At 44.8% G+C, this 27,434-nt stretch overlaps 2 protein-coding genes across 8 annotated transcripts in view; one reads left to right on the top strand and one right to left on the bottom strand.

Annotated features, from left to right (window-relative positions):
• Nucleotides 1–9,165, bottom strand: part of LOC311628300 (immunoglobulin-binding protein 1-like) — a 48,713-nt gene extending 39,548 nt beyond the window's left edge. For 2 of the 3 annotated variants that reach the window (XM_084895415.1, XM_084895416.1), the window contains exon 1: nt 8,807–9,165. The gene's annotated coding sequence lies outside the window, so the exon portion shown is untranslated. Of the gene's footprint in view, nt 1–5,960; nt 6,067–8,806 lie in introns of all 3 variants that reach the window. The other variant, XM_084895414.1, reaches the window with a different exon arrangement.
• The window catches only part of FAT3 (FAT atypical cadherin 3), a 644,128-nt gene continuing 625,829 nt past the window's right edge, over nt 9,136–27,434 (top strand). The window contains exon 1 of one of the 5 annotated variants that reach the window (XM_084895365.1): nt 9,136–9,724. Coding sequence is in view for 3 of the 5 variants with exons in the window: in XM_084895364.1 (XP_084751490.1) it covers nt 10,576–10,651 (76 nt within the window). In the remaining 2 variants the exon portion in view is untranslated. Of the gene's footprint in view, nt 9,725–10,549; nt 10,652–27,434 lie in introns of those variants that run through there. The other 4 variants (XM_084895366.1, XM_084895364.1, XM_084895363.1 and 1 more) reach the window with 4 other exon arrangements.

The raw sequence follows: 27,434 nt of genomic DNA, 5'->3' as shown, positions 1-27,434 counted from the left end.
GGGCAAAGGTAACGACAGTGAGGGATATATAAACTCTAACTACTTTTCTAACTCTTAAGATTTTATAGAACTTACAAGAAATGATTACCTCATTTTTGTATTATATAGTAACTTTCCCTTTGCTAAAAGAATGTCCTGATTTACAAACAAGTCATGTTCCAAAAGTCTGTAAGCCAGTTGTGTTTTAAACTTGGAATGCCTTTCCCACAGAAAGATGTTATAAATTGTGGTCTAACTAGACTAGCCCACGAAAGCATATTTCATTCTGAATATAACTATATTGAAATATAGGGGCAGATAATGAGTACCCATAATTTATAAATAATTAAAAGCAGCAATTTTGAATGAAAAACTAAAATTTCATCTCAAAATACTTGAGGAAAAGACGGTTTAACTAGAGGTCAATGGGGCAGCTAAAAACTTTTGGTGAAAATGCTGAAGTGGGATCCTGACACTATTAATACCCTAGTATTTGATGATATCTGTCATTTATAACATTGTGTCAAAACATATGCCAGGTGTAGCACTAACTGTCCTTTTCAGCCCTGGTGAGTGTTGAACTTTATTAATAAAGTAGGGAGATAATTGAAAATTTCTCTTCTCTGGAGTGGTGATGTTCATTAAACAAACAACCGAGGCATTCACGTGTAGCCCTTTCCACTGTTACGTTTCTTTCTTTTTAAATATAATTTATTGATTTTTTACAGAGAGGGAGGGAGAGGGATAGAGAGTTAGAAACATTGATAGAGAAACATCAATCAGCTGCCTCCTGCACACTCCCTACTGGGGACGTGCCTGCAACCAAGGTACATGCCCTTGACCAGAATTGAACCTTGGACCCTTCAATCCGCAGGCTGACGCTCTATCCACTGAGCCAAACCGGTTTTGGCTGGTACGTTTATTTATATGATCATTTGGGATAGGCAGTTAGACAGACATGAGCAGACCAAGGACAGTAGGCCAGGTACAGAAGGTCAACAGGGTGCCTACAAACTGGGAAAAACTAAACAAACAGGGACCTGGCTCCCAGGGTAATCTGTCCTCCTTTTGTATATGGCTGGTCATATGGTTTAAACCCCCTGACTTTTTCTATCTCTGGTCATTTGGTTCAGATCCTCCCCTGACCTTTCCTACCCTGGATGTCAATAATCAGGCAGTAGACCCCCTGGAGGAGGAACAGGGGCCAAAGAGTGGCTTCATGCTACTCCTATGCAGGCCCTTGCAAGTCCACACCCTTAAGCATTAGCCCCCAGGGAGAACATCTAGGCCTCAGTTGTGTTTCAGTTCCAGGCCCAGAGGGGCAGCAAAACAAGACAAGTGATGCCATGGCTGACATCAGGACCTGTTGCACTGCCTAATGACCACTCCCTGTTGCTGACCTATCGGTGGAGACCAGGATCCTGAGGTGACACACCTGGAAAGCTGATGAATATTCTATTGAGATCTTCCCCTGGGACTTTCCCTAAAATCCCTGCCCTTAAAAGCCTGGAGGATGGAGGACCTGACTGTGGTCTCTCCCAGCAAAATGCCCTAGTCTTTCCCCTCCCTCTCTTCTATAATACTGCCCTGACCCCATTACCTTTACCTTTCTCTCTCCTTCCTTTGCGTATGTATCTTGCTTCCTGAGCCCATTTCTTCTACCACTTACTACTTCTACCTTTGTGACTTTCTAAATAAACTTTCTCTTATAGTTTGAGTCTTGGCTCTGAATTCTTTCCTAACCAGAACTCAAATACCAAGGTTGCTGAACCGAGGTCCAGCCTTACTCTACTGGTCTAACGCCTAGTGCTGTTTTGGTTGTCACCAGAAACAGTTTGATAACAATGACTTCTCCTCCGGCCTGAAAAGGCAGATATCTTAGAAGTTTTTGCACTTAGCAGAGAATGAAGTATATAGCTGCTCAAAAGCGCTTTTTGAATGAATGGATGAATAAGAGAGTAAAAAAATGAGAAATGGTTTAAAGAACAAAGAATTATAGATGTGTTAAGAATGAAATTACATTTATTATTAGTCTGTGTAAAATCAAAGAGGGGGGAGTCATAGCCAAGATACATTTTTTTTTTTAAGGATAAGAAAGTTAGCAAGACAATTTACTTGGTAAAGCCCAAGTAGTCATCAGATCTGTTCAAGTTTTGTCTGTTGTTTCTAAATAGGGGGATTGGCTTGATCAGCCTCAGGATAGCTAAGTGGCAAGGAAGGTCCTGTGCAAGTCTAAGCAGTAGTGGGTACACCAGTAGGAGGGGAAGTAGGAGGGGCCTGCACAACCTGCAGGTAATGGGTTGTGTGGAAGCATTATCTGTAGAGAATTTCAAAAGGGGAGGTGGGGGAGGAGGGTTAGAGAGCAACCAAAGGACTTGCATGCATGCATATCAGCATAACCAATGGACACAGACACTGGGGTGTGAGGGCTTGCCTGGGGTGGGAATGGTGGTGGTGGTGGGGGGGATCAATTAGGGGGAAAGGAGACATCTGTAAAAGTTCAGATAATAAAAATGTCAGTCTGCTTTACAGTATTGCTGTATGCCTCCAATTTTGAGAAACATCAGTGATAAAACATTCCTCTGTAATAAGATATTTTTGGTCTAATTTCTAAAAAAATTCCTGCAGTCACTTTTGTCTTAATTAGGTTACTGTTGAGTTTTAATTGGGAGCTTGTATAGCCCAAATTAGCACTTTTTAATTACTTATCTCTTATTAAGCTTTGTAGTCTAAGTAGAAGCTAATGCAGAGACTGTCTCATTTATAGCAGGTCCCAACACAGGTGGCCTAGGCTACACATTTGTTTAAAATTTTTTCATTTATTGACTTCAGAGAGGAAGAAAAAGGAAGAGAGAGATAGAAAAATCCATGATGAGAGAGAATCACCAATCAGCTACTTCCTGCACGCCCCACATTAGAGATCAAACCCAGGAGTTGGGCATGTGCCTTGACCGGAATTGAACTGCGACTTCCTGGTTCATGGGTCAAATCTCAATCACTGAGCCATGCAGGCCGGGCTACATCTTTGTTTTAGGAGTAAGTTCTCAAGAGTTTGGAATGATCCAAGTTCATTTCAGATATGGTTTGTACCTCCAGCCCCTGAGGTATTACATATTCCTTCCTACAATAAATTCAGAAAAGCAAATGCTAGCACAGTAACTAAAACCCAGAAGAAATGGAACTAGAATTCTGGACTGTATTTTTTCATGTACAACATTTTCCCTAATCTGTGTTCTATGGAGGGAATTTAGAGGCAATGGAAATACTGAAGTAGAATGCAAAAAATATGGGGGTAGCCGAAACCGGTTTGGCTCAGTGGATAGAGCGTCAGCCTGTGGACTGAAAGGTCCCGGGTTCGATTCTGGTCAAGGGCATGTACCTTGGTTGCAGGCACATCCCAGTAGGGGGTGTGCAAGAGGCACTGATCGATGATTCTCTCTCATAGATGTTTCTAACTCTCTATCCCTCTCTCTTCCTCTCTGTAAAAAATCAATAAAATATATTTTTTTAAAAATGGGTGTATATGTGTGTATTTTTAAAAAGAGATTCCATAAGTTTAATCAAAGAGGTCTGTGAACCAAAAAAGATAAAGAACCACTGGGATAAAGAGAATACAGGGTCTCTTCTATGTTCTGCAACACTGTATAATGCTTAGAGTTAAATGAAATATTTTTCTATAAAATATTTGCGTTAAAATTAGTCATATATGAAATATATGATGTAGTTTTATAAAAGGTGAATTAAAAAACCAAGGAGCTTTATTTATTAATGGAGAACAAAAAGGATATAAATAAATGCTCCCATCCCAAACTGAGCCTTTTTATATTACATATAAATTTTATGAATATCTGGAACATCACTTTGCTGTATTTGAGTAAAAGTTTGGCCTGTAAGAGCTATGTGGATAACAAGATGTCATTCCAGACTAGGAGTTGGAATCAGAATTTTAGCACGGAAGATGATAAGTAATGTTAGAGGCAGAAAAACAGCACCAGGCAGTTTTTAGCGATGAGTTAGGTGGCCCTCAGTTCAGCAACCTGGGTACTTCTGCTCTGGCTAAGAGAAGAATTCAGAGCCCAGAAACTTGAATTACAAGGGCAAGTTTATTTAGAACATTACAGAGGTAGTAGAAGGGCCCTTGGGGCTTAGGACTAGGAGAGAGAGATAAATGGCTTTAAGTAACTAAAGAGGGAGGATAGGTGTCTGGTGCCTGAGTACTTCAGGGAAGGGAGGGAGGGAGAGAGAGAGAGAGAGGAGAGAGAGAAGAGAGAGAGAGAAGAAAGAGGAGAGAGAGGAGAGAGAAAAGAGAGAGGAGAGAGAGGAGAGAGAGAGAGACCTCTTGGGAAAGGAAGCATTAACCCCTGGGTGGGGAAAGGCAGGGGTCATTTTCCATAGAGAGCCCCACAGCAGTGTTTCCCAACCTTCTCTCATGATGAGAATCATCTGGTGGAGTTGTTAAAACACAGATTCCTGAATCCCAACTAAGAAGTGCTAAACTAGAATTTTTGGGAACATATAGGTAAAATTATATACTTAACTAGTGCTCTAACACAGATGTTATATACAGAGCACTAAGTTAGGTATGCAATTTTACCTATATGTTCTCAAAAATTCTAGTTTAGCACTTCTTAGTTGGGATTCAGGAATCTGTGTTTTAACAACTCCACCAGGTGATTCTCATCATGAGAGAAGGTTGAGAAACACTGCCCCACAGGGTCTTCCATTCTGGGGGCTTTTATCTGCAGTCTCAGGGGAGGATCTCAATAGAACATTCACCAGCTTTCCAGGTGTGCCCCTCCTGGTCTCTACTGATTGGTTGGCACCAGGGGCGGGGGTCATTAATGGATACAGCTGGCCCTCCACTCTGCCTAGTTTTGCTGCTTTCCTGGGTTTGCAGCTAAAATACAGCTGAGACCGATATGTCATCTCCAGAGGTTAATGCTTAAGGGTGCAGTGGAGCCAGGGCTTGTAGTTTTGCCCATTGCTAGGCACCCAGGCCCTGACCCTGGTGACCCTCAGTATCTGGCCCATCCTTCCTGCCCTGCTCATGCCTACCTAACTGCCTGCTACAGTAGTAGAGTCTGAACTTTGTTCTGGCTTCTGGCATTGACTTTGAGCTCAGGTGAAATTAAATAATTACTTCATAATTTGTTTCCAAAAGGATAACAGCTAAAATTTGTTGGGTGCTTATCATATGTTGAGCACACGTTTTTATGAATTACTTCATTTACTCTTAAAATAATCTTATCAGATAGATACTATTATAGGTCCTACCTTACATATGAAGTAACTTAAGACCTAGGGAAATTAGGAAACGTATCCAAGATCTCACAGCTTGAGAGTGGAAAGTGAGGATTCTAACTCAGACAGTTTGCCTGCTTCCGAGGCCTGCTCACTTAACGGCCAACCTCTACTGACTCTCTGACATAATACAGCCTGATTTTATCTGTTTCCAAGAAAAATCCTATTACCATAGTTTCTTGACAGATCCACTCCCATCCCAAGTTGATAAACATCTATCCATTGATTCAGTACTTCCAGGGAAGGAAATTCTACCACTCTCCTCAATAGCTCATTGTGGTAAGGAATTCTTCCATTATTGAGTACTTTATGGACAGCTTAACAATAAGATAGGCACTGACTCAAATGTCACTCTACACACAGTCCTTCCTGATTTATAAAACACAAATAAACTGAACGGGACTGATAAGAACAGATCTGGGTGGGGTGTAATGTGTGTGTGTGTGTGTGTGTGTGTGTGTGTGTGTGTTTACATATGTATATGCTATAGAGCACTTTGAAAAATCATTTGACTATTCTTGATGTGAACATTTAGGATAAATGGTGGATATTTTCTGAAATTGTCAGAAAACAGAGCCTGCAGTAAGGACTCTTGGAAAGTACATTTTTGGGGAGTGCAATTTTAGGGAGCCTGTGAGGGACGGGGGGAGGGGGTCCAGCAGCAGCAGGAGAGGCAGTACCTGAATGTGTTATCAAGCTGGCCCCTGCTTCTGGCTGCTGGCTGCTTCACTCAGTAAGACCACCTGAGGAGCTGTATGTAACACTTCAGCATCCTTTGTTGGAGGCCTGAAAGGGGAGCATTTATTAGTGGCCTCTCATCTCCCATTGATCAAAGATTGACCACAGGGCGTTTAATCTCTAGTGCTTCTTTCTGGATTTCAGTCTACCCTGAAACTTTAACAGAGAAGTCTGTGGGTGGGAGGAGAGGTGTTAAGAGAGGCCTAAAGCAAGGCACTGTCAGACTGCACCTGTGTGGAGCTGGCGAGAGCCACTGAGAACTGGTTATCCCAGCAGAGGCTGAAAGACACAGGTGAGGCTCAGAGAAGTTCAAGTGGTGCATGGGGCACTGAGGGAAAGTGTGCTGGCAAGGAAATCGGTGCATGTAACACAGCAAGTCACATTATATTCTTACAGGTTCATAATCGTTCATTTTTTGGGCCTCCTTTCCTAAAAGAACTTCCACTTCAAGCTTGCATCATCTGTATATTCTTTGAATATGTATTGAGCAGTGACGAATATTCATTAGGTGCGCCAAGTGCTATGAAGGGAACTGTGGATAGAAAAGTGAATGTGGAGTGTGGCAAAAGGAGGTCTACAGTTGTGAGTATGGGAAAGTGTTTATTCTTTGTATTGTTATTTATTAATCATTCTATTATTTTCTCCACAAACTGTAAACCTACTTTTTTGCCACCCCGCCTGAGAAACAGACTCTCTGATATCATAAAGCTTAGTGTGTCATCTGCTTACTAGCACACAATAGGCGCTTTTAAATATAATGAAGTGATCTTCTGATACAATCAGTATTAGATGAGGATTAAGTGCTATGCACACCTTAAAGGGCCTGAAGGGTGCTCTGTTAGATAAGCCACTCTATCATCCTTGCAGGAAGTCTTTTACCCATGGGCTATCATGGCTTGTGCCTGCCCTTTGAGTAAAGACTATTTACTTTATTCTCTTCTTACTGCCTAGAGACATAGGGGGCTGAGGTTTAGAGAGATTTTTTTTTTTTTTTGTACTTATCGGTATGGTACCTTTGAGGCATAACAGAACCTTCTAAGAGCAGGAATCAGAGCATCACCAGCAGTAGCAGCAGCAACGGCCACACCTACACTCTCTGGCAGTCTTCCCAGGCAAAAGGTGGAAGATGCCCAATTTCCTTGCCAGCACTCCCTCCCTGAGCATCCCATTGGCCAAACCACCACTACATGACTCTACCCAAACTACTTGGTTTCTGGAACCAACTTATAATATTTCAGTACTTGCACAGAAACACACAGGTGGGAAATATATCGGTTCATTAAAATCTTTGATGCAGTTAACTGTGTTCCATTGGTCACAAGAAAAAATGCCATGGTAGGGACATATTTATATGGCAATAAACTTTTCAATGCCCTAGAAAGCTGCTGATACAAAGATGAAAATAAAACTATTCACATTCGAACACTTCGGAGGGCAAGTCAGTCTTCCTAGCCCTGTTGGTGGCTTCCCTCATTCCAGACCCATGCTCTGGCCTATGGGGCAATGCAGCCCTACGTAACATGCTGATTATCCCCGAATTAGCTGCTGTATGGGGAGCTGTCGCTGTCCTTTAGTATTCACATTAAACTCTCACGGTGACCAGAGCATGTCATGGCTTACGGAGCAGTCAAGGCGGCAAAGATGCTAGAGGCTTTCAAGGGAAACGTTCCACCTGTGAAGAGTGGGGGGCCATTGTGTAGCTGTGACAAGGAGGCGGCCCTGGCCCTAACTGGTTTGGCTCAGTGGATAGAGCACGAGTCTTCAGTTTTCAAACTGAAAGGTCCCAGGTTCAATTCTGGTCAAGGCCATGTACCTTGGTTGCAAGCGTATCCCCAGTGGGGAGTGTGCAGGAGGCAGCTGAGCGATGTTTCTCATGGATGTTTCTAACTCTCTATCCCTCTCCCTTCCTCTCTGTAAAAAATTATATATATATATATATATATATATATATATATATATATATATATATATATATATGGAGACCCCAGACTGGGAGCTGGAAAAACAGAATGGTAAACTGAATTGGATCTTCAAATGGCTCCTTCTAGTGGCTGAGATTCAAGTCCCCTAATAGCAGCCCCTACCTAGCTCCCCAAAGAGAATTTCATGGTTCAAAAAAAGTAAAAATTTCTTCTGGAGAATAGATGTGCAGTCCCTTATGCGCCTCTCCCCATGTAACAAAGGTTGAGCTGGGGGAGAAACAGTTTAGGAGACAGTATCCCAGACAATGGGCACATTTTAGGTTGGCTTAGGGAGATCTGTGCATTGCTCTGTGTGGGGGGCGCGGGGAGTGGGGATGGAAACTGGTGTGGGGGTGGGGGTGTAAGACTGCCTCTGCTTTGAGGGGAAGTAAAAAAAAAGTGGAAGAGTGAGGGTACAAAGAGAGGGACTGGGGTGGGGATGTAAAGAATTGAGAAGACAAATATAACCTCTGTTGCAGGTAGGGTGTGTGTGTGTGTGTGTGTGTGTGTGTGTGTGTGTTGGTAGTGGTGGATGCAGAAGGTACTGGAACAGTAGTCCTACTGGCAGGTTGAGTTGCAAATCATCAGGTCCCAAATCACTCACTCATTCTCTTCGGAGTGCCCCCAGTTCCACAAAAATGTTTGAAACTATTGGTGGGCAGGAAAGGAGGGAAGAGAACCGGCCACCTTACCCTTTAGTTCATACTGCTTCCTTCTCCTAAGGTTGTCCAATGGACAAAGTAGCAGGAGCCCTGCCTGTGTAGCACATTTGGAACCAAGGCACACATTTGGAGGTTTTTTTTTTTATCTCCACACTACACACTAACCTTGGGATCTCAAGAGAAGCCATTTTCACCTTGATGTGCCTCAGTTTCTTCGCCGCCATCCCGGGAGAGTGACACGTGCTGGACCTCTGCGCGGGGCTGCGGGGCGGCGGGGACTGCGGGGACTGCCCGGACTGCCAGCAGCCTGTGCGTGCGCTCTCTGAGGCCGGCACTTCACTTTGCGCGCCGCAGGGAAGCGCGTTGGTGTGATCCCCGCGCCCTGAGAGACGGGTGGAGGGAGACCGGAGCTCTAAAATTAGTCCAGCGCGGCAGGCCCGGCGCCGGGAGCGCCCTCCAGCTCTGCGTTGCCTCCCCCACAACCACCCACCTCTCCCCGCCCGCCTGCCCCCTCTCCCGTGCGCCCCGCTCGCTCAGACATCGCCAGCCAGCCGGGACGCAGGAGCTTCTCTCCCCCTCTCCCCTTTCTCTCGCGGTTTGGGAGGAGGAGACAGCGAGAGGGGGAGAGGAGAGAGAGAGAGAGAGAGAGGGGGGGGGCTCGGCCGCGCGTCGGCGGCGGCTGTGATGGGGAGCTGGGAGCAGCGAGGCAGCGAGCAGTAGCGGCGGCGGCAGCGGCAGCTCGGAGCCAGCCCAAGAGTAGGCGCTCCTCCCGGCAGGCTGCGCTGTGTGATCTGGGCTGCACATTGGGATCCCGCGCCCCCTTCCCGCTCCGTCCGCTGCTGTTCTCCTCCTCCCGGCTACCCTCCTCCGTCTGCGAGCCGGCAGCCGGCATCCAGAGCGCGGAGCACCCAGAGCCTCCGCTTGGGGCTCCGGTGCCGGCGAGCGCGCGGGGAGCTCGGCGGCGGCGGCGGCGGAGCGGCGGCCGAGTGGCCAGCTCGCCCCGGGCTGGAGCGCCGCCGGGAGAGAGAGGAAGACCACGGGGGAAGCGCCTGCAGGAGCCGTGGATCGCCGGCGGAGGCAAGGGTGCGTGGGGTTTATAATGTGATTTTTTGGGGCTGCCCTTTGCACCGGCTGGAGCGCGCTACCGAACCAACCATGGGCGCCAAAGGGCTGCGAGGTGGGCTCGGGGAGGCGAGAGCCGGCGGAACGCGTGGGGGAAACTTTTCACCTTGCAAAGTTCGCGTCTCGGCGTGGCTCCGAGAAGGGGAGAAAGAGGTTCTGTCCTGCGGGGGTAACCGGGAGGGAGGTTGGCACGGAGAGTTGGCCAAGTTTGGGACGGAGGACTTGCTTAGGGAAGAAGCCAGAGGGGCTTGCGGGTCGGTGCACTGCTCCCCGCCCCCTCCAGGTCCGGGCCGCCGGGGCAGGTGGATGAGCGGGTCCAGGCGGCGTGCCTGCCGGTAGCCCGTCCCCGTCAGGTGCAGGAGGGCTGTTCTGATGTGGATGAATGCCCTGGAGGGGCACGAGTTTGGATGGTAGCTTGGCCAGCGTCGGACGGAGCAGGGAGCCCAGATGCCTTTAACCACCAGGGAGGGGAAGGAGTTCCCGGGCTGTGGGTCGGCTGGCGCCACGCTCCATTCCGGCTTGCGCGTTCGGGAGCCGGGTGAGATGGACCGATTTGCAGGGGATCTCGAACTGGAGCGACAGCCTTTTACTATTATTATTTTTAATTATTTTATTTTTTTAAAGCACTGGCTGGAAGAGGGACCTTTCCTGCTCTCTGGGCAGGGACTGGGAAACCGAGTACCCCGGAAGAGTGCATGATTTTTGGCGGGCGAGGGGGAAGGTTGCTTCTCTTTGACAAGGAAGGAAGCTGAGCGGGCCTGCCTGTCCTAGGGTGCATGCACTGCAGCCATCTTTGGGTCGGGGGGCTGGGGATGAGAGGGCGTGCCAGTCCCGCACTCGGAGCCCCTGCACTGGAGCTTCTGGGTGGACCACTTCGCCCGGACCAGGGTTAGTGCGGGGCCGAGGTGGGGGTCTGCGGGGCGCGGGGAGGAGGCGGCCGTCGCGGCCGGGACCCGGCGGGGTGCGCTGCGGGCGGTGCGCGCGGGCTCCCGCCAGTGGGGGGCGCTGAGCTAAAGTGCATCTGGCCCCCGGCCGGCCGGCACGAGGCAGCGAGCTCGGGTATTTTTAGCTGCAGCGCTGTGGGCTGTATTCCTTCCTCCCGGTCCCGCTGACTTTTGCCGCCGCGTGTACTTTCAGAGATGGCTAGCCATGGACCAGCTTCGGGCTTTGCGGAAAACAACTTGACTGTCCACTTTCCCTTTCCCCGCTTTCGCAGGCTGGCGTGGGCTTGGAGCGGGGATGTGGCGGGAGTCTGGCTGTGAGCTAAGGGAGCCTCTGGGGTAGCCTCCTAGGAAAGGGTGGCGCTCCCGGGGGGTGTGCGTGTGTGTGGGGTGGCGGTGGTGGCAGCCTCCTGCAGCTGCAGCTAGCTCCGGGTCATCGTGTGGGCACACCGGGCAGTGGAAGCGGTCCCTGGAAGAATGGGAGGTTGGAGGGAGGATGCAGAGGTAGCCACGGGGCATGAGGGAGATGGAGGGGAGAGAAGAGAGGCTCCTGCATCCAGGAGCGTGGGCGGTCGGTGGCAGAGCTGGAGGCTTCTGGCTGACTCCGGGCGCTTGGCCGGAGCTCCCTTTCCGAGTCTCCACTCCTGGTTTGGGCGAACCTGCTGCAGCCCAGGCGGCCGGGAGGGAGGGCAGACCACGCTACTGTGGGAGGGAAGGGTCTTTCCTCCTCCTCCTCCTCTCCCCTCCTCTCCTCCCCTTTTCTGTCCGCCCCAGACTCAGGCGCGTTTGTTTTCCAAGTTGGAACCCACTTCCATTTACAAGTGTCAGACAGACCCGCGCAAACCTCCCCCCCTCGCGCGGGCTGCAGCCAGACGGGCGGGGAGGGGGCGGGGAGGGTTGTCTGGCCTGCGCTTAGGGCTGTGCGATGCGTCCTAGGGGGCTTGTCCAGCTTGGGTTCACGCTTAAAAAAAAATACACAAACAAAATACAAGGAAATCCAACCCCCCGACCCCTCCCCCTAGCCACTTGTATTCCACCGCTTTGAGCCTCCTGGCCTCGGATGGATGTATTAATTTCCTGGCCCCACTGCTTGGTTGGAGGCCCTGGGAGTAAGGAGGCGGGGGAGGAGCAGGGTGGATTTGTGCTCCTGGCTTTGTCGCTAGGATTAGATGGTCTGATTGTATCCCGGGGTCGAGCTAAAATAGATGCAGAGGGACTGGGAGCCGACCCCAAAGACTGCAGACCACGTTGCCTCCCTATTCAGAAGGCACGTCCAAGGTGGTGAAAAGGAGGAGCCTGCCATCTAGGAATTGAGGACTGAGGTGCCCCCACGTTTCATGATCTATCCTGTACTTCGCTTCCACTACGAGGCACTGAAGTTCTCTTAGCGTGTATCAAACGCCTGAACGATGTTTTGGACTGTGACTTGATTTGAATCTGACAAGGAAACGAAGGAAGGGGATAGAGAGGAAGAGGGAAACGCCATGGGGAGATGGGAATTCTGCAGAATCCTGGAAAATGCAAAAAGCCAACTGCTCCTGCTCTTTTTTTTTTTTTTTTTTTTTTTTTTTAGTTTTTATTCCTAAATTGGAGCCCTGGAGCAGTGAGAGACTAAAGAACAGCCAAGAAAACCAGGGCGTCAAGAGACAAAGACAAAAAAAAAATGCATAATAATTTTAGTGCTTTGATGTGCTTTTTTTTTTTTTTTTGCCTCTAGTAGGATTGGAGTGGGGGAAGGGTTTTTAACATTTTACTAGGAGAAAAGTTGTCTCTTGGAAAGAAAAGCAATGCCAACATTTAACCGCGAATCCCAGTTGTATTTTTGGAACTTGGACAAGAAAGGGTGCTGAGGCCGGTTTCCATGCCCTGCGCGCTGGGGTGAAAAAGTTCCCAGAACTGTCCAGTTATAATGTCTTCATATCTGAACCGCACAGAGAAGCCCACATGAAAGGCAGCTGGCTCGGAGATCAGACACCGGTCAGCTGCCGGGCTGGCTCCATCTCTTGTGGCTGTGGGATTTTCACAGCCAGTGTTTGTTGCCCAGTAGACTGGCTATCAAACTCCCACCCCACTCCACCCTTCTGCTTTTTTTTTCCCCTTCCAAATTTTATTTATTTTGGTTCCTGGCACAGTCATTTTGGGGGATTTTTTAAAAAAATAGTCAGGACACAGTCTGTCTCTTAACTAGCAATTACAGTTGTGCTGAGCTACTCAAAAATGAAATGAGTAGCAGTAAACAGTGTGTGTGCCCACTGACCTGTAGGCGATACGGCGATTTTGCCAGCTCACAGCGTTCCGTAGAGCAGCAGCTCTTCCACATAAGAACATTTTGATGTGTCAGGTTATGTTATCCTTGCTTTCTTCACTCGCTGCAGAATGACCTGCTCTAATCTGGCTGATGAATTATGTCAAACAGAAAGGAGTAGGCAATTACCAGAGAAGAGGATGTTTTGTTATTACCAGCTGGTCTGAGGAGTGCTCCCTATGGCTGTAGTGTGCTTTTTTTTTTTTTTTTTTTTTTTTGTGTGTGTGTGTGTGTGTGTGTGTGTGTGTGTGTTGTTTTTTTTAATGCAGGTGCTTTTTGTCTTTTTAAAAAATATATATTTTATTGATTTTTTACAGAGAATTAGAAACATCAATGAGAGAGAATCATTGATCAGGTGCCTCTTGCATACCCCTTTCTGGGGATATGCCTGCAACCAAGGTAAATGCCCTTGACTGGAATTGAACCCAGGACCTTTCAGTCCACAGGCCTACGCTCTATGCACTGAGCCAAACCAGTTTCGGTGCTGTAGTGTGCTGTTTTAATAGCTCCTACTGCAACTAGGAGGAAGGGGGCTTTACATTACCATTTGTGCAGTTGGTGTGTGGCATTCCATGCTACCTACCCTACTGTCCAGTGGCTGGTGGGTTGTGTTTTTCCTCTGAGACAAGAGGCAAAGGATACCATTGGGGATGTTTGTTGGTTTTTTATTTTCTAAACCCATCTCTTCCCCCCCCCCCCCCCCCCCCTTTATGGGCTATTCTTAGCAGGAGCATTGAGTGGGGATCATCTGATGGGATCAGATGGGCAAGTTCATGTCCATTGATTGCTGAGGAAGGGCTGTTGGTGAACAGTTGTCTTTGCTGATTGTCACACACACCAAGGAGGAAGGAAAATTTAAGAGGGGGGTCTCTAACAGACCCAGAGGAAAGGAAGCACCTACTGACCCATTTCTTCTGCAAACAAGGCAGCCCCGATTTCACAGATATTCATAGTCTTAAAAAAAACTTGAAGGAAGAGCCCAAACAGGTTTGGCTCAGTGGTAGAGCATTGGTCTGCTGACTGAGGGGTCCCGGGTTCCATTCAGGTCAAGGGCATGTGCATTGGTTGCAGGCACATCCCTGGTAGGGAATGTGCAGGAGGCAGCTGGTTGATGTTTCTCTCTCATGGACATTTCTAGCTCTCTATCTCTCTCCCTTCCTCTCTGTGAAAAAATCAATAAAATATATTTAAAAAAAAACTTGAAGGAAGAAACACAACTCCTCTGTATATTGCTTTGCTTATTTTATTGATAAAATTTTCTGATATACTTTTCAGTCTCTGATTGTTGACTATGTCATCAGGAACATTTTTCTACCCACTATGTTTTATAGTCTGTCCTTTTGAAAACAACCATAGTGCCTAAGGTCTGATAGCCACAGTGCTAATAAATACTGGCTGTTTAGGTGTCTTCCTCTGGGAAGACCCTGAGGATAAATATCTTTTCTGTGTTTTGGTCTATTTGTTTCTACAGTCTTTCTCAGGCTTAGGATTTTTCTGTCAATTGAAGAGTATCTTTTTTTTTTTTTTTTTTTTTTTTTTAATAAGCTTTATTCCTTTTTTGTATACAAGTTCCTTTTTAAAAGTGATTCTAAGAAAGCTTGCCTTCCCTTAAAGAAAAAAATAAAATAAAATAAAATAGCCATTCAGCTAATGCCACCGATTGAATTTGTTGAGAACCTATTTGGCACTTGTCTGGTCTACCAGCACAGGTTATCAGTTATGTGTGACACTGACACATGACCCATTCTGGTAATTCTGAGGTAGAATGGCACTCCCAGGTTAGTCTTAGTTTTAGCCTGTCCTAGGATTGAGGTATTTTGTTTAAAGCAGAAGAGATGACAATTTGGGAATGAATTTACTGGCATGATGATGTTCAGAGAAAGTAGAGGCCAGATTGTAAAACATAATGATCAAGCTCTTCATATCATCAGAGGTGTTTCTTTCTTTACTGGGTAGGTGTGTACGAGTGCGGAGGCCCAGGTGGGGTTATGGGGAGGGTCATGTGACTCATCTTCCTTAAACATTGCTTTATGAGACCATTCCCTGGCCTGGACAGAATGCTGTGCAGGACTCCTTGAGCAGATTTTAGTATTTCACTCTTCTGATCTTTCAGGGATCCAGGACTATGGATGATAGCCTCTATTTAATAAAGGAAATTTGTTAAATTCACTCTTGCCCTTGTATGACTTACATTTACAGTATCCCTTTGTTTTTATTCTGTAAAGTCACACAGAGTTTAAAGACACTTTTTTATTTTTCTTAAAAAAGCTTTACTTTTATATTTCCTTAGTTTTCTTTGTTTCTTTTTATCCCTTTACAAGATTCATTTCTTTTAAATTTATTTTAGTAATGTTTACTGAACCTACACCTTCCAGTAAACCATTGGGCAGGATTCGCACAAATTCTTTGTAAAAGTAAAATCTGTTCTTTGTTTCTGTTTGTGGGGAAGATGGGAGATGTCAGTGTGTGCGAACTAGAAATCAGCACACGGCCATATTTGTTAAGTGACAAAAGGGTTTCACTGAACATGGTCCTAGAGGCTGGGGGAGAGATATTATGAGCTGAATCTAAACTTCTAGGAGGAGTATAAATTAAATAGAATCCATTGTTATAATTCTTAGTGAAACCCTAATGTGGGCAAACACCATAAAACTAATTAATTCTTTCATTTCTGTAAGACAGGGCTTCTTTTTGGAAGAACGTACTCATGGAACAGGCCACATGGGTTGTTGGAATGTTAGTCCATATTTTGGGAAGGCACCAGAATTTATTCAGGCCCTTTTCTCCATTATCCCTTGGGGGGTTCCTCCAACTTCAAAGAGGGCATTTAGGTGTTTTAAATGTGTGTGTGTCTGCATGACCCCATTTCCTCCCAAGCATAATACACACACTGTGGCATCCTGGTGGTTACATCACTAATTCTGGGTTTTGTAAGTAATGGTTCTTAGTAAGGAAAAAGTATCAGTTCACATAAGCTGCATTTTAGGGAGTCATCCGTTTTTGCTGTTTTCATAGAATGTAATAGGTTGTCTGTTGACACTACCTATTATATTATTCTTCAACAGTTAGCTCCATGGGGCTTCTCACACTACCTAAAGCTCTCAAAAGTGGTCCTAAAGCAGGAGTTCTCTTCCTTGACTGCACTTTAGAATCACCTAAATGCTTTAAAAATATAAGAAAACACACACACACACACACACACACACACACACACACACACACGAGAAACAGATCAACTACCTCCTGCACGCCCCCTCCCTACTGGGGATATGCCCACAACCAAAGTACATGCTCTTGACCAGAATCGAACCTGGGACCCTTGAGTCCGCAGGCTGACGCTCTATCCACTAAGCCAAACTGGGTAGGGGCACCCAAATGCTTTTAAAACAACTGATGCACAAGTTCTGATACATCAGACTCTCTGAGGGTGGGACTCAGGCATCAGCATTTTTTAAAGCCTTGCTGATTTTATTGGTGTGAGGAACACTGCTGCAAAGATCAGTGCATCAGACTTTCATTCCTGTCTAAAGCTCCAAGACCTCAGGGAATCTGAGCGGAAATCAAGAGTGTGTACATCAAGCTTGTCAAACTCAAAGGCTAACAGGTGCCAGATAAACAAGGTTTAAGTTTATGTGGGCCGCAATAAAACACGCAAAAGCTTCAATCTTCATAGAAACATAAGTTTATTTCAAAAGAGACATGCTGAATACCAAGGGCAGAAATACATAAATAATCGTTAACATAAAATAATGGGACATTTTAATACAAATTAATATTTTTTTCTTGAACATTAACCAGAATCTGAATAACTGCACAAATAAACCCATTTTTTCTTGTTCTCTGAAAGCTAAATATTTCCTCTTGCGCACACCAAACAAGTAAGTCTAACACTAATGACTTGTCATTCGGCTGCTAAAAGATTCGCTGCCGGTATTAGTGAAGAGAAATAGTATGCCTGCTGGAAAGGCGGTAAGGGAAATGAATGCGAACTAATTATAGTAAGTAGTCATTAGCGAACATCGTAGTGCGTTATTAATAATTATGTATAACAGGATGTTGTAAAAACTAGGTTACAGAATTTTTATTAAAATGTTTCTTACATACTATTATATTGGCTGGGCCACAAATATATCCATGTGGGGGGTGGGCCATGAGTTTGACATGCTTGCTCTACATGCTCTTCTGCTGGGAATGGAACTCCTGGCACTCTGTACTGTGTTGAGGTGGTGCTGTGCTGACCCCGAAGCTGGTGACTAGGAAGCTTCCTGGGTTCCTCCCTCCCGCATTGTTTGGTTCTCAGTAATGGTTTACATTCCTTCTGTTGCCTCATGTGGACCTGTCCTCAGTTTCAGACTAGTTTGCCTTAGTTCCTCTCCAGATCATAGACGGAGCATGGTCCAGTGAGATTTGGAAGGTTTCTGACATCTCCAGGAACGCCTCCTCTTTTCACATTGGACTCCTGCTCTGGAGTCTATTTGATATGAAATTCTGAGTTCAGGGAGTCAGTTCAGAGTAATTCATCAATACTTGCTCAGCTCTCTTTTCATTGGAAGGGATTACAGGAGCTGCGTTGTGCCTAAAAGAATGATTCATGTCCTGAGGGAGCTTACAGCGCAGTTGTGGCCACGAAGGTGCGGGTGTGCACGTCAGGAAAAATTCCCAGCACTGTTGAATGTTGGAGGTGGAAGGAACCTACTACGTTTGGCAGGCATGCTCCTGACAGGTGCTAGGAAGAAACTTCGTTCCTTCAGAATGAGGTACTTGCATATTCAGAGTTCCCCGTTTTCCTGGGTTTGAGGCATAATTATAAACCTCAGAGTTCTCTTTGGCACAGAAAACTCTTGAGGTATTCTGTCCTTTAGGAATTTAGCATTCAGGACTGTTGCCTGCATTTTAACATTTAAAAATAGCAGTCAAGTAAATGACATGCTTAGTAACACTAGCTTCCAGAATGTGGGTGGGAAGGCTAGAACCTGGACATGCCACCTTGGCTTGCTGATACGTGTACTATGCAGAGCAGTTACAAACAACATTTCCGTTATTTTCATTTCTATTTTGAATCGTCAGAAATAAGCCCAGCCGTTGAAGAAGCAGATATGAAAGGTTAACTGGAGGTGTAGTTGTAACTTCAGGACTTCAGCTAAATTAAGTCCCAAACAATGTGAAAAAAAAATTATACCCTTTTCAGTACCATGGAAGGTTAAAAACTGAGCATGCTGGAGCAGCTCTCATATTTCACATTTTAAAGTAAACCCCAAGTTATTAATGCTTCTAAATATCATTGAATGGTATTTAAACATTTGTAAACATCTGAAATTAAGCCAGATAATACATATTCAATCTAGTGACAAATGTGCTTAATGACATTATTAATGTCATGTTTTGTTTTGTTTTCTTCTATTGGATAAACTCTCTCTCTCTGTGTGTGTGTGTGTGTGTGTGTGTGTGTGTGTGTATGTTCTTCAAAGGCAGAATGAGGGTATATCTTGGGACGAGGTGGGTATCTGATCTTTTGTGAAACCCAGAGCATTTATTACAAATGGCATTTTGTCAATTTTAAAAGAAGTGTAAGTACCGTATGTGATTAATATTAGTGCATTTGAAGTCTGTTTTTAAGGCTTGGTTTGCAATTCTCTGTTAGGCTCTAGGTAATGGCTGAATGATGGAGTTGATGCTGTGATTGGTTGAGCAGTGTGTGGTGTGACTCATATGGCAAGGTCCCATTGCCAGGTTACAATTCCATCAGATGGGTCTGGCTGCAGAGAGCCTCACTATAAAGAACTGTGCACATCGAGCCTGGCAGGTGCATCAAAGGATTGCAGGTTCGATTCCTGGTCAGGGGCAGGTACCTGGGTTGCAGGCTCATCTCCACATATTTGGGGCACATGCTGGAGGCAACCAATTGATGAGTCTCTCACTTGGATGTTTCTCGTTCCCTCCCTCAATTCTTTCTCCCCTCTCCCCCCTCCACTTGCTCTAAAAATCATGGAAAAAAGATCCTATTCTGAGGATTAACAAAACAAAAATAAGAAATACACACATCAAAGTGGGCCAGATGCAGATGACTTGACATTGTTGGAGTTATGGAGAAAGTGGGGTATGAATCTTACCCACATTTCCAAAAAAAAGTTTCATAATAACAAGTTTAACCGCATGAGTAAAAATTCAGATGTGTATAGCCATATCCCTTGAGAATTTGGTACCTAACTGTAAAGGAATTTCAGAATGAAAAAATATGCCTGGGATTGAATATAACTAAGAAATATTGAAGTCTAGTGTGCACATATTCAGATACTGTATTAAATGGTTTAATTAGTGAACCAGGATTTGGATTTATTGATGGAGGGTCTCTTTCTCATGGCATGTTTCACTCATTAAAAGCTTATAATGTCTTGGATCTTTATAACTGTTGGGACTTGACTGCTTACCACTTTGAGCTTCATGACTTCAGTGATTTTTTTTTTTTTTTAACTTTGCAACTCATTAGGATGGTGGCACAGCTCCCAATGGAGTGAGCACGTGATATTTCTAACATCATGAAGTGTCACCAAAACATCAGGCAGCCCTTTGACTCCCTGAAAAACAAGGCATGGAGAGTAACACCATTAATTGTGGGATTTTTGCTGTGGCATTTTCAAAGTAATTTGTGAGATTAATGTCCTCTGGAAAACTTTCTATTATATTAACCTAACAGCAGAGTTTACATTTAAATTCACATTTCTTCTTGTCCTTTTCTGTTTTAGTAGTTGATGTTTTAGTGGTATAAATCCTTCTTCCTCCAGATTGTAGGTGTGGAAAAGTTTTCAATCGTACAGGAGACTTGGAAATTCTCTTTTAAAATCCTTGTTGTGAAATATATGTCTTTTTTAAACATACATTTTTATTGACTTCAGAGAGGAAAGGAAAGGGGGAGAGAGAGAGAAACATCAAGGATGAGTATCATCAAAAGGTGCCTCCTGCACACCCCCTACTGGGAATCGAGCCCACAACCAGGGCATGTACCCTGACTGGGAATCAAACTGTGACCTCCTGGTTCATAGGTCTATGCTCAACCACTGAGTCATGCAGGTCAGGCTAGATATATGTCTTTTTGAACTGCATTTGATGATTACAAATGCTTGGGAGTACTGCCATTAGTGTAAAGAAATAGCTTGGAAATGTTGACGAGTGAGGGAGAGAGAAACATGGTTCACGGGTCCTTGATCCTTGAGGATTTGTCACTACCTGTTTTACAGTTTAAATTTTAGCTGCGTCCTCTATTGGCATTGGCTTGAATAGCTGCTTTTATAAGATTTCTTAATTCCTCATCTTCATAGGTATGTCGTCTAATTAGGAGCTGTTTAAAATAATCTAGCATCCCATCTTTCCTATTGGCAGAACAGAATCATTCACAGTACAGTCTTGGTGAACTAAGTGCACGTTTTATTGTTAGTCTGTCTGATGGCCTGTGCTGGATTCTTCAAACCCATGTCCTTGTTGGCAAAAATGTATTGAGTGCTCTTATCTCCTTGGCCTGATTTTGCATGGAGCATATTAAACAAAGGTGCTGTCTGACCCTTCACAAGCTAGCTTTCTCCCTTGAATAATGCTTACTGAGGTAGGCCGAAGGCATGCGTGACCCCAAGTCAGAAAGATGGCACCAGCGACTTTTATTTGAGTTCAAGGGACATCAACTGCTTGGAAGTTCCGACATTAACAATGGGACCACAATGCCTTCCATTTATATTCAGGAGATAACTACCACAAGGAGGAAACTATGCAAGCTACACAACTGATTAGGAACTGAAAGACAAAGACTTACTGTATTGCCAAATCAGTTTCCTAGATCTCTGAATTTTCCGATAATTAGAAAATCTTCTTTTACTTGGGAAGTGTAGATTTCATACGTGGAGTTATTTGCGTTAATCACTTTATTCCCAAATTGCATTCCGCAATGCATACCGCCTGTTTAATCTGTATTCTATATTTTTGTTAAATAGGTAGGATTAATAGCATACTTCCTCTCCAAAGAGAGAGAGGGAGTTACAGGTGTTTTATGAGGTTTGCCGCTTTTATATAGCTCATCAGTGCTTGTTATAATAATCAAAGTAAATAAGCCTAGATTGCCTTTTTTACAAATCGATATGTGTTTTTTTTTTTTAATGTGAGTGTAAATTACATTTTTCAAAGCAAATCCCATTTTAAACTCATTCAGTTTGGAAAGAATCACTATGGAAGCAGATTCTGTAGCACATTCTTTTGTAAAGACTGTTTTGTTTCTCCTTCATTTATCTTTTTTAACTTTAATTTTTTGTATATCACATTTCTTAGAAAGGTGAGAGTGTGTACATCTGGGAAGTGTACTGCTTTGAGGAGCATGAGAGGGGATGCTAAAGAGAAGACAGAATGGGGCCGCAGTTAGGTTGAGAAATGCCCGCCTTATTTATGGAGACCGAGGGGAAATGTAAAGCTGAAGGGTTTGGGGGCAGTAGGTTCAGGCCAGTCCCACTCAGAGTTACTCCTCTGAGGGCAACAGCTCTTCTGTGAATAGACTAAATAAGCTCACCCCATTTCCAGACTTTGGAACATCCAGAGAGGTTTCCCATTATCACTCAGGGTTTTTCACCTGCTGCAGTCCCTCCGAACTCCCACTTTTGCTCTCTTGGATGCCAGTTGGCCCCTTTATCTCTCCCCACTCTTCCCAACTCCTGCAGTCACTGCTTGGAGCCCTATGCCAGTGGTCGGCAAACTCATCAGTCAACAGAGCCAACTATCAACAGTACAACGATTGAAATTTCTTTTGAGAGCCGAAAACCAACTTCTGCGCATGGGCCACGAAGTTTCAATCACACTGTATACACGTGCTATTTTGTGAAAGAGCCACACTCAAGGGGCCAAAGAGCTGCATGTGGCTCAAGAGCCACAGTTTGCTGACCACCGCATGCCATCCAAAGGGTTTGTTTGAAGCTCACCTCCTCTATTTCTCTTTCGCATTTCTGCTCTCAGGTCCCCACTACAGTTTGTATTACTGTTAGGCCACCTAATACCACCCGCCTTGTAATGGAACCACCTGTGCTGTCTTCCCCGTTGCACGCCATTACTCCCAGGCCTCATAGCATTCATCTTTGATACCCCACCCTTCTTATTGCTGGGCCTCACCAGTGTCACATTTCAAAAACGAAAGGCCATAATGGTTTGTGTCCAACTTGAAGAGTGTATCATTAGCTTTCACAATGGGACACTGGTGACCATATATTTAAAAATATCCCTGAGGGATTAGGACTGCACTGGGATTCTGGTACTGATGGAATATGGGGTATTTGAGGCCCACGTTTTCTGCATGAAGGGAAGATCCTCCGGACATATGCATCCAGCTTCTTGATAGCTCTTCCAGGCCACGCTCTGATACCGGGGTTTTTTAAGAGCTGCAGGTTTTTCCTGTAAGCTGGCAGTGAGTGTGAGGAAGACACCGAGGAGGCCTATTGTAGGCGTCCAGATGTGTGGTTACCTTCCTGTGGCACCGCTTTTTTGGAGGAGGTCCTGCCAGAGGAACGGTATGCTCCTGGTACGTCGCCACGGAGGCTGATATGCACAAGAGCTGGGAGTCATCTCAGTGCTGAGTCTTTTCTGTCTCAGGGAAGCTTAGAATGTGCACATACAAACCCTGTGCTGTCACCATTGCTATCCTAAGTCACAGTCATTACACCATTCCAGTGTGTACTGTGTCATGGAGGTGCACAGGGGTACTGCTCACCATTGTGGGCAAGAGACTCTTGCTTTAAGGGTCAGTTTTATAGTGTCTGACACGTAGCAAAGTGAATGCAATTACCTGGCAGTTAATAATAGACTAGGTTAAAAATGCAAGGATTGTAAAATTCTAAATATCGTGTGTGTGTGTGTGTGTGTGTGTGTGTTTGTGTGTGTGTGTGTGTGTGTGTGTTTTCAATTGCACTGCACTAAAGCATTAGTTGAGAGGCAGGCGTGTGTCATCAACATGTAAACGGGTGTGGACTTGGGACTGGTAAATTATAAAACTGTTCAATAACTATTCCTTGAATGAATGGAAGGTGGAAGAGGCTGCATCTGTCTTTCAGACACTTTGTCATTCTGTGAGCTTAACAAACAAAACCTCATTAATACCGAGTCCATGGGAGCATGAGAAACATGTAATGCTCTTAATTTCTTATTAAATCATCTGAGTTTATTGAAAATTGGCTTGAAGGTACACTGAACATAATTCATGTTATTGGATTGAGGTGAGCATGGATACCTGAGTGCTTTCCATACGTAGATAGAATGCACTCGCAGTTCAGTGTTGGAACGGATGGTGGGAAAAGCGACGTCTTAATTTCTGGAAAGCTTTGCTGAAGAGGGGAGAAGATGAGTTGGACGTTGGAGATCTTTCTCTCATGCGCCTGTGCCTTTTAGGTTTGTGCGATTGTTCCAGGCCTCCATTTATCCCAGGCATGCTTTGTACATGTCTGCAAGCAGATGAGAGAGAGCAAGGGCACGGAGGGGCTGGGGGAGGCCAATGTGAATCCCGTTTGCTCCTTATTAACTCCTGAGGCCTGCTGGGTAGCAGCAGGCATCACCAGACATTTAATTGTGTGCTAGGTAAGGCTGGCACAACTCCAGCACCACGGAGGAGCGAGAATTACACTAATCAGCTGGGAGATACTGCATATATTGATTAGAGTTGGATTTTGTTATGCAAAAAGTTAAAATCCTTCTAAAGAGTGGGCAAGTAATTGAGAGTAATTAAATGGGCAGAGAGTTCCTGCACAGTTTTACAGATGAAAGGGTGCTGGCTCCATGTATTTTTTCCGGCAATGCCAGGGCACTCTGGGAGTGCTGCTTCTAAATGGTGTGATCTCTGTCACCACTGAGCTAGAAAGAGGGTAAATGGGCAGGCTGTGTAGATGAGGCACTAATGATCAACTTCCAGCAGTTTCTTCCTGGCGACTCTTTGTTGCTGGAAACCTTTTTCTTTGTTCGGTTCTGGGGGCTTTTCATTTCTTTCTCCCGGCCTCCCTTACAGCTTTTGGTTATTTTTAAAATCCCCGATAAGAAGTGAATTGGAACCCCAGTCTCTTCGTGAACACCGGTGAGAACATTAAACGACACAGGACTTGTCTGGAATTCCAGCCTGTTTTGTGATTGCTTCACCCTTTCTCCCCAATTGAGAAAGCTTTGCAGTCCTTGAATGTCATAGAAAATACTTCATCTGTAAAAGGGTGACCTGGAAGAGTATATTTGCATATCCTTTCTGGCCCCCTGGGCCCTTTCACTCATAGGCAAGTGTCTGCCACAAAATAGATGCTCAATGAGAATTTGCCAAGTGGATGAATGAATCAGCTGCTACGTGGGTACTGGATGCTGGGATGATTTCACATCTGTAGAAGTCATAGATGCTATTTGATGGAGTTCAAGCATCTTTATGATCTGAGATCCTGCATCATTATGATCTGAGATGCTGAATAACAAGTAGGAAAAGGGGGGTAGGTTAGGGAGAAGAAAATGGCTAAGACTTATTTAGCATTTGTTGTATTAGGCTCTTTGCATATGGAGTCTTGTTCTGGTATCACCTGTGTTCTAAGAGGTAGAAGTTAGCATCATCATTTCTCAGGTAAAGATATGGGTAGGAATTGAACCAAGGTCATAGACCTTAATTGGCAGGACTGGGATTCAGACTCACAGCTCTTGCCAACAACCAGGGCTTTTCAGACAGAGCCACACGCATTCCCATGAAGGAGGAGAATGGTCTCCTACTTTCAGAGCTTGGTGGTGGAGCCTCAATATGAGGCATGAGCATCATTCAGATTCCTTTGCTGGCTGAGTAGTTTGCTCCAAAACTTTATGTGAATTTTACAATCTGTTCTATTATGTGTTTATGTAAATAGGACATATTTTAAATAAATTATCGGAGTACTTAAATTCCTACCCCCCAAGAATCTTTGATTAAAAATGAACCCATCTAGGAGCTGGAGAGCATTATGCTAAGTGAAATAAGCCGGGCAGAGAAAGCTAAATATCACATGATCTCACTCATTTATGGAAAAGAATGAACAACATAAACTGATGAACAAAAGCAGATCCAGAGACAGAGAAACATCGATCAGAACGTCAAACCTCAGGGAAGGTGTGTGTGGGGGTGGATAAGTGGGGGAGATCAACCAAAGGACTTGTAAGCATGCATATAAGCCTAACCAATGGACACAGACAACAGGGGGGTAAAGGCATGAATGGGGGGCTATGGGATAATTGGGGAATAAGGACACATGTAATACTTTAATTAATAAAAAAATTAAAAAAATGGACCCATCTAAAAGATGTTACCAATATATCCTCTGGGACATCTCTGGGATTTCCATACAGAGAGAATCAGAGATAGAGATTGGTGGGAATAGAGATTGGGGAGTCTGCCTTGAAATTTGGTTTCCATGGCGAGTGTAGTTTTGCTTAGATTGCATGCTTATTTTCAGGGGCCTGGAGCTGTCAGAGTTAGGACAGGTGCTACAGCTCACCATGATTCCGTTTTTGTTTATCCAGGTGCTTTAAGCACCAATAATAAACTGGTGCTAATTGAGTTTGAGAAGCAGGTTCAGAATTGAACCTCCCTGCATTATTTTAATAATAATAATAGTAATAATAATAATAATGCTAGCAAGGACAAACACTAGGCATATAGTTAATTTACAAAAGGGCTGTTTTATTATCCTGGTTTTACTGTATGGATGATAAAGTTAATGAAAGAAAAGAGAAAAGGAGAATATGGATTAAGAATCCTGAAAAAGAGAACACTCCCGAACTGCCTTATGGCCAGCGCGCATTGAATCGATAGGACACTGTTGAAAGGAATTGTTAAAAAGATTAGCTGGGCAACTTGTACTGAACTTGTGTTTGTTGATAGAACTTTGCCATTTACAACTTCCTCATTCATTTTGGTACTGAGTAACAACCAACTGGCTAAGAGGTTTACACGTATTATCTGAATTAACCCCACACCTTTGAGGCAGGTGTTCTGTTTATTATCTCTACTTCATGGAGGAAGAGATGGAGGCACGGAGCTGAGTAACTTGCCCAAAGTCACGTGGTTCAGGAGGTGTCAGGATTCTAACTTGGCTTTATCTAACTTTACAGCCTCTGTTCACAACCCCTCTTCTGGGCCAACAGAGGAGTTTCTCTCCTCAGTGGAGTTCTGAGTGCCTGGCCTATCCCAGGGGCCTTACTCATAGTTGCAGTGACTCTACAGTGATCCTGTGAAAGCATCCAGCATCCCTGAAAACACCTGCCAGTGCAGTGCTGGCAAACCGGGCTGTCTCTCCAACACATGCAGGCGCACCCAGGCCGGCAGGAAGCACATGGAGTGCCTCCAGAGAGTCCTGGCAGCAGTGCACAGCTCCCTCATCTTGGAACTGACGGTTCCCTCCCAGACTAGTCTGATCACCAGAGGAAATGGAAAAGTGAACCAATGCCCCAAAAATGTGGGTTACAACCCCCGCCCGAGCCATTCCCAGTCAGCTCTCTGGAACTGACTTCAGAATGGCTGGGATGTTCCGAGTGCCTGTCCTGTGACTAGTCCTTCTGGGATTCAGAGTGACGTGCATGCCCCAGACAGGTTGGATCCAGAAGCTGGAGATCTGCTATTTTCTGATTTGGGCTTCACGGCTGAATGTAAATAAAAAGATGGAAGTAGAACGTGGAAAATGGCATTAGCTTATGAGGGGTCTCCTTTACTTAAGTCTTTAAATTGCAATTACCCTCTGTCTTTGGAAGCGCTTTTTCGCTTTCTCTCTCCTCAGGCCCAAGGTCATTATTTAAAGGCTTTCTGTTTCACGGAATAAGATGTACTGAAATATTAATCTCATTGCCTGAAGTATAATACGTTCATATGGTCTGGCGAAAACGTGAAGTCCTGTCAAAATCACAACGTAATAGAGTTATTTTTTTAGGCTTTTGGGAAGGTGATTCGGGAATTTGAGTAATAGGCAGCCAAAACTTCACTCTCATTTTGCCCGTCTTTATGACAGAAATGAGTAAAAAACCCTTTATGTGCTTTGGTCCTTACTGTCCTGAACAACCATAACTGAAATAGGCACCGAACCATGGGGAAGGATTTTCGGTTGGGTTTTGTTTTCCTTTAATTGCACTGTGCCTGGATTTGAATTTGATGCATAAGAGTCTGGGAGAGAAATGAACTTGTGACATTTGAAGAAGCTTGGAACTATTCTTCTTCTTTTTTTTAAATATAGGTAGAGCTGGAGTATTCAGGATTTCGTTGAATGCCTTTTCAGTGTGTCACTGCTGGAACACAAAAGCTTGACTTCAGCGCTGCTTTTTCCTTGTTCTTCTGCAGCCTTGGCTGGGAGTGTAATTTAATCCAGTGCATTAAAAAGAAGTTTCCTTCCTCAAGGGTAGAGGGAAAGCCTACTGTACCTCTTAGTAG

The sequence above is a fragment of the Pipistrellus hanaki genome (assembly GCF_964339955.1).
Source record: "Pipistrellus hanaki genome assembly, chromosome: 9".
NCBI classification, from domain to species: domain Eukaryota; kingdom Metazoa; phylum Chordata; class Mammalia; order Chiroptera; family Vespertilionidae; genus Pipistrellus; species Pipistrellus hanaki.
The sequence above is the reverse complement of the archived record's forward strand: the minus strand, read 5'-3'. Positions and strand labels throughout refer to the sequence as shown.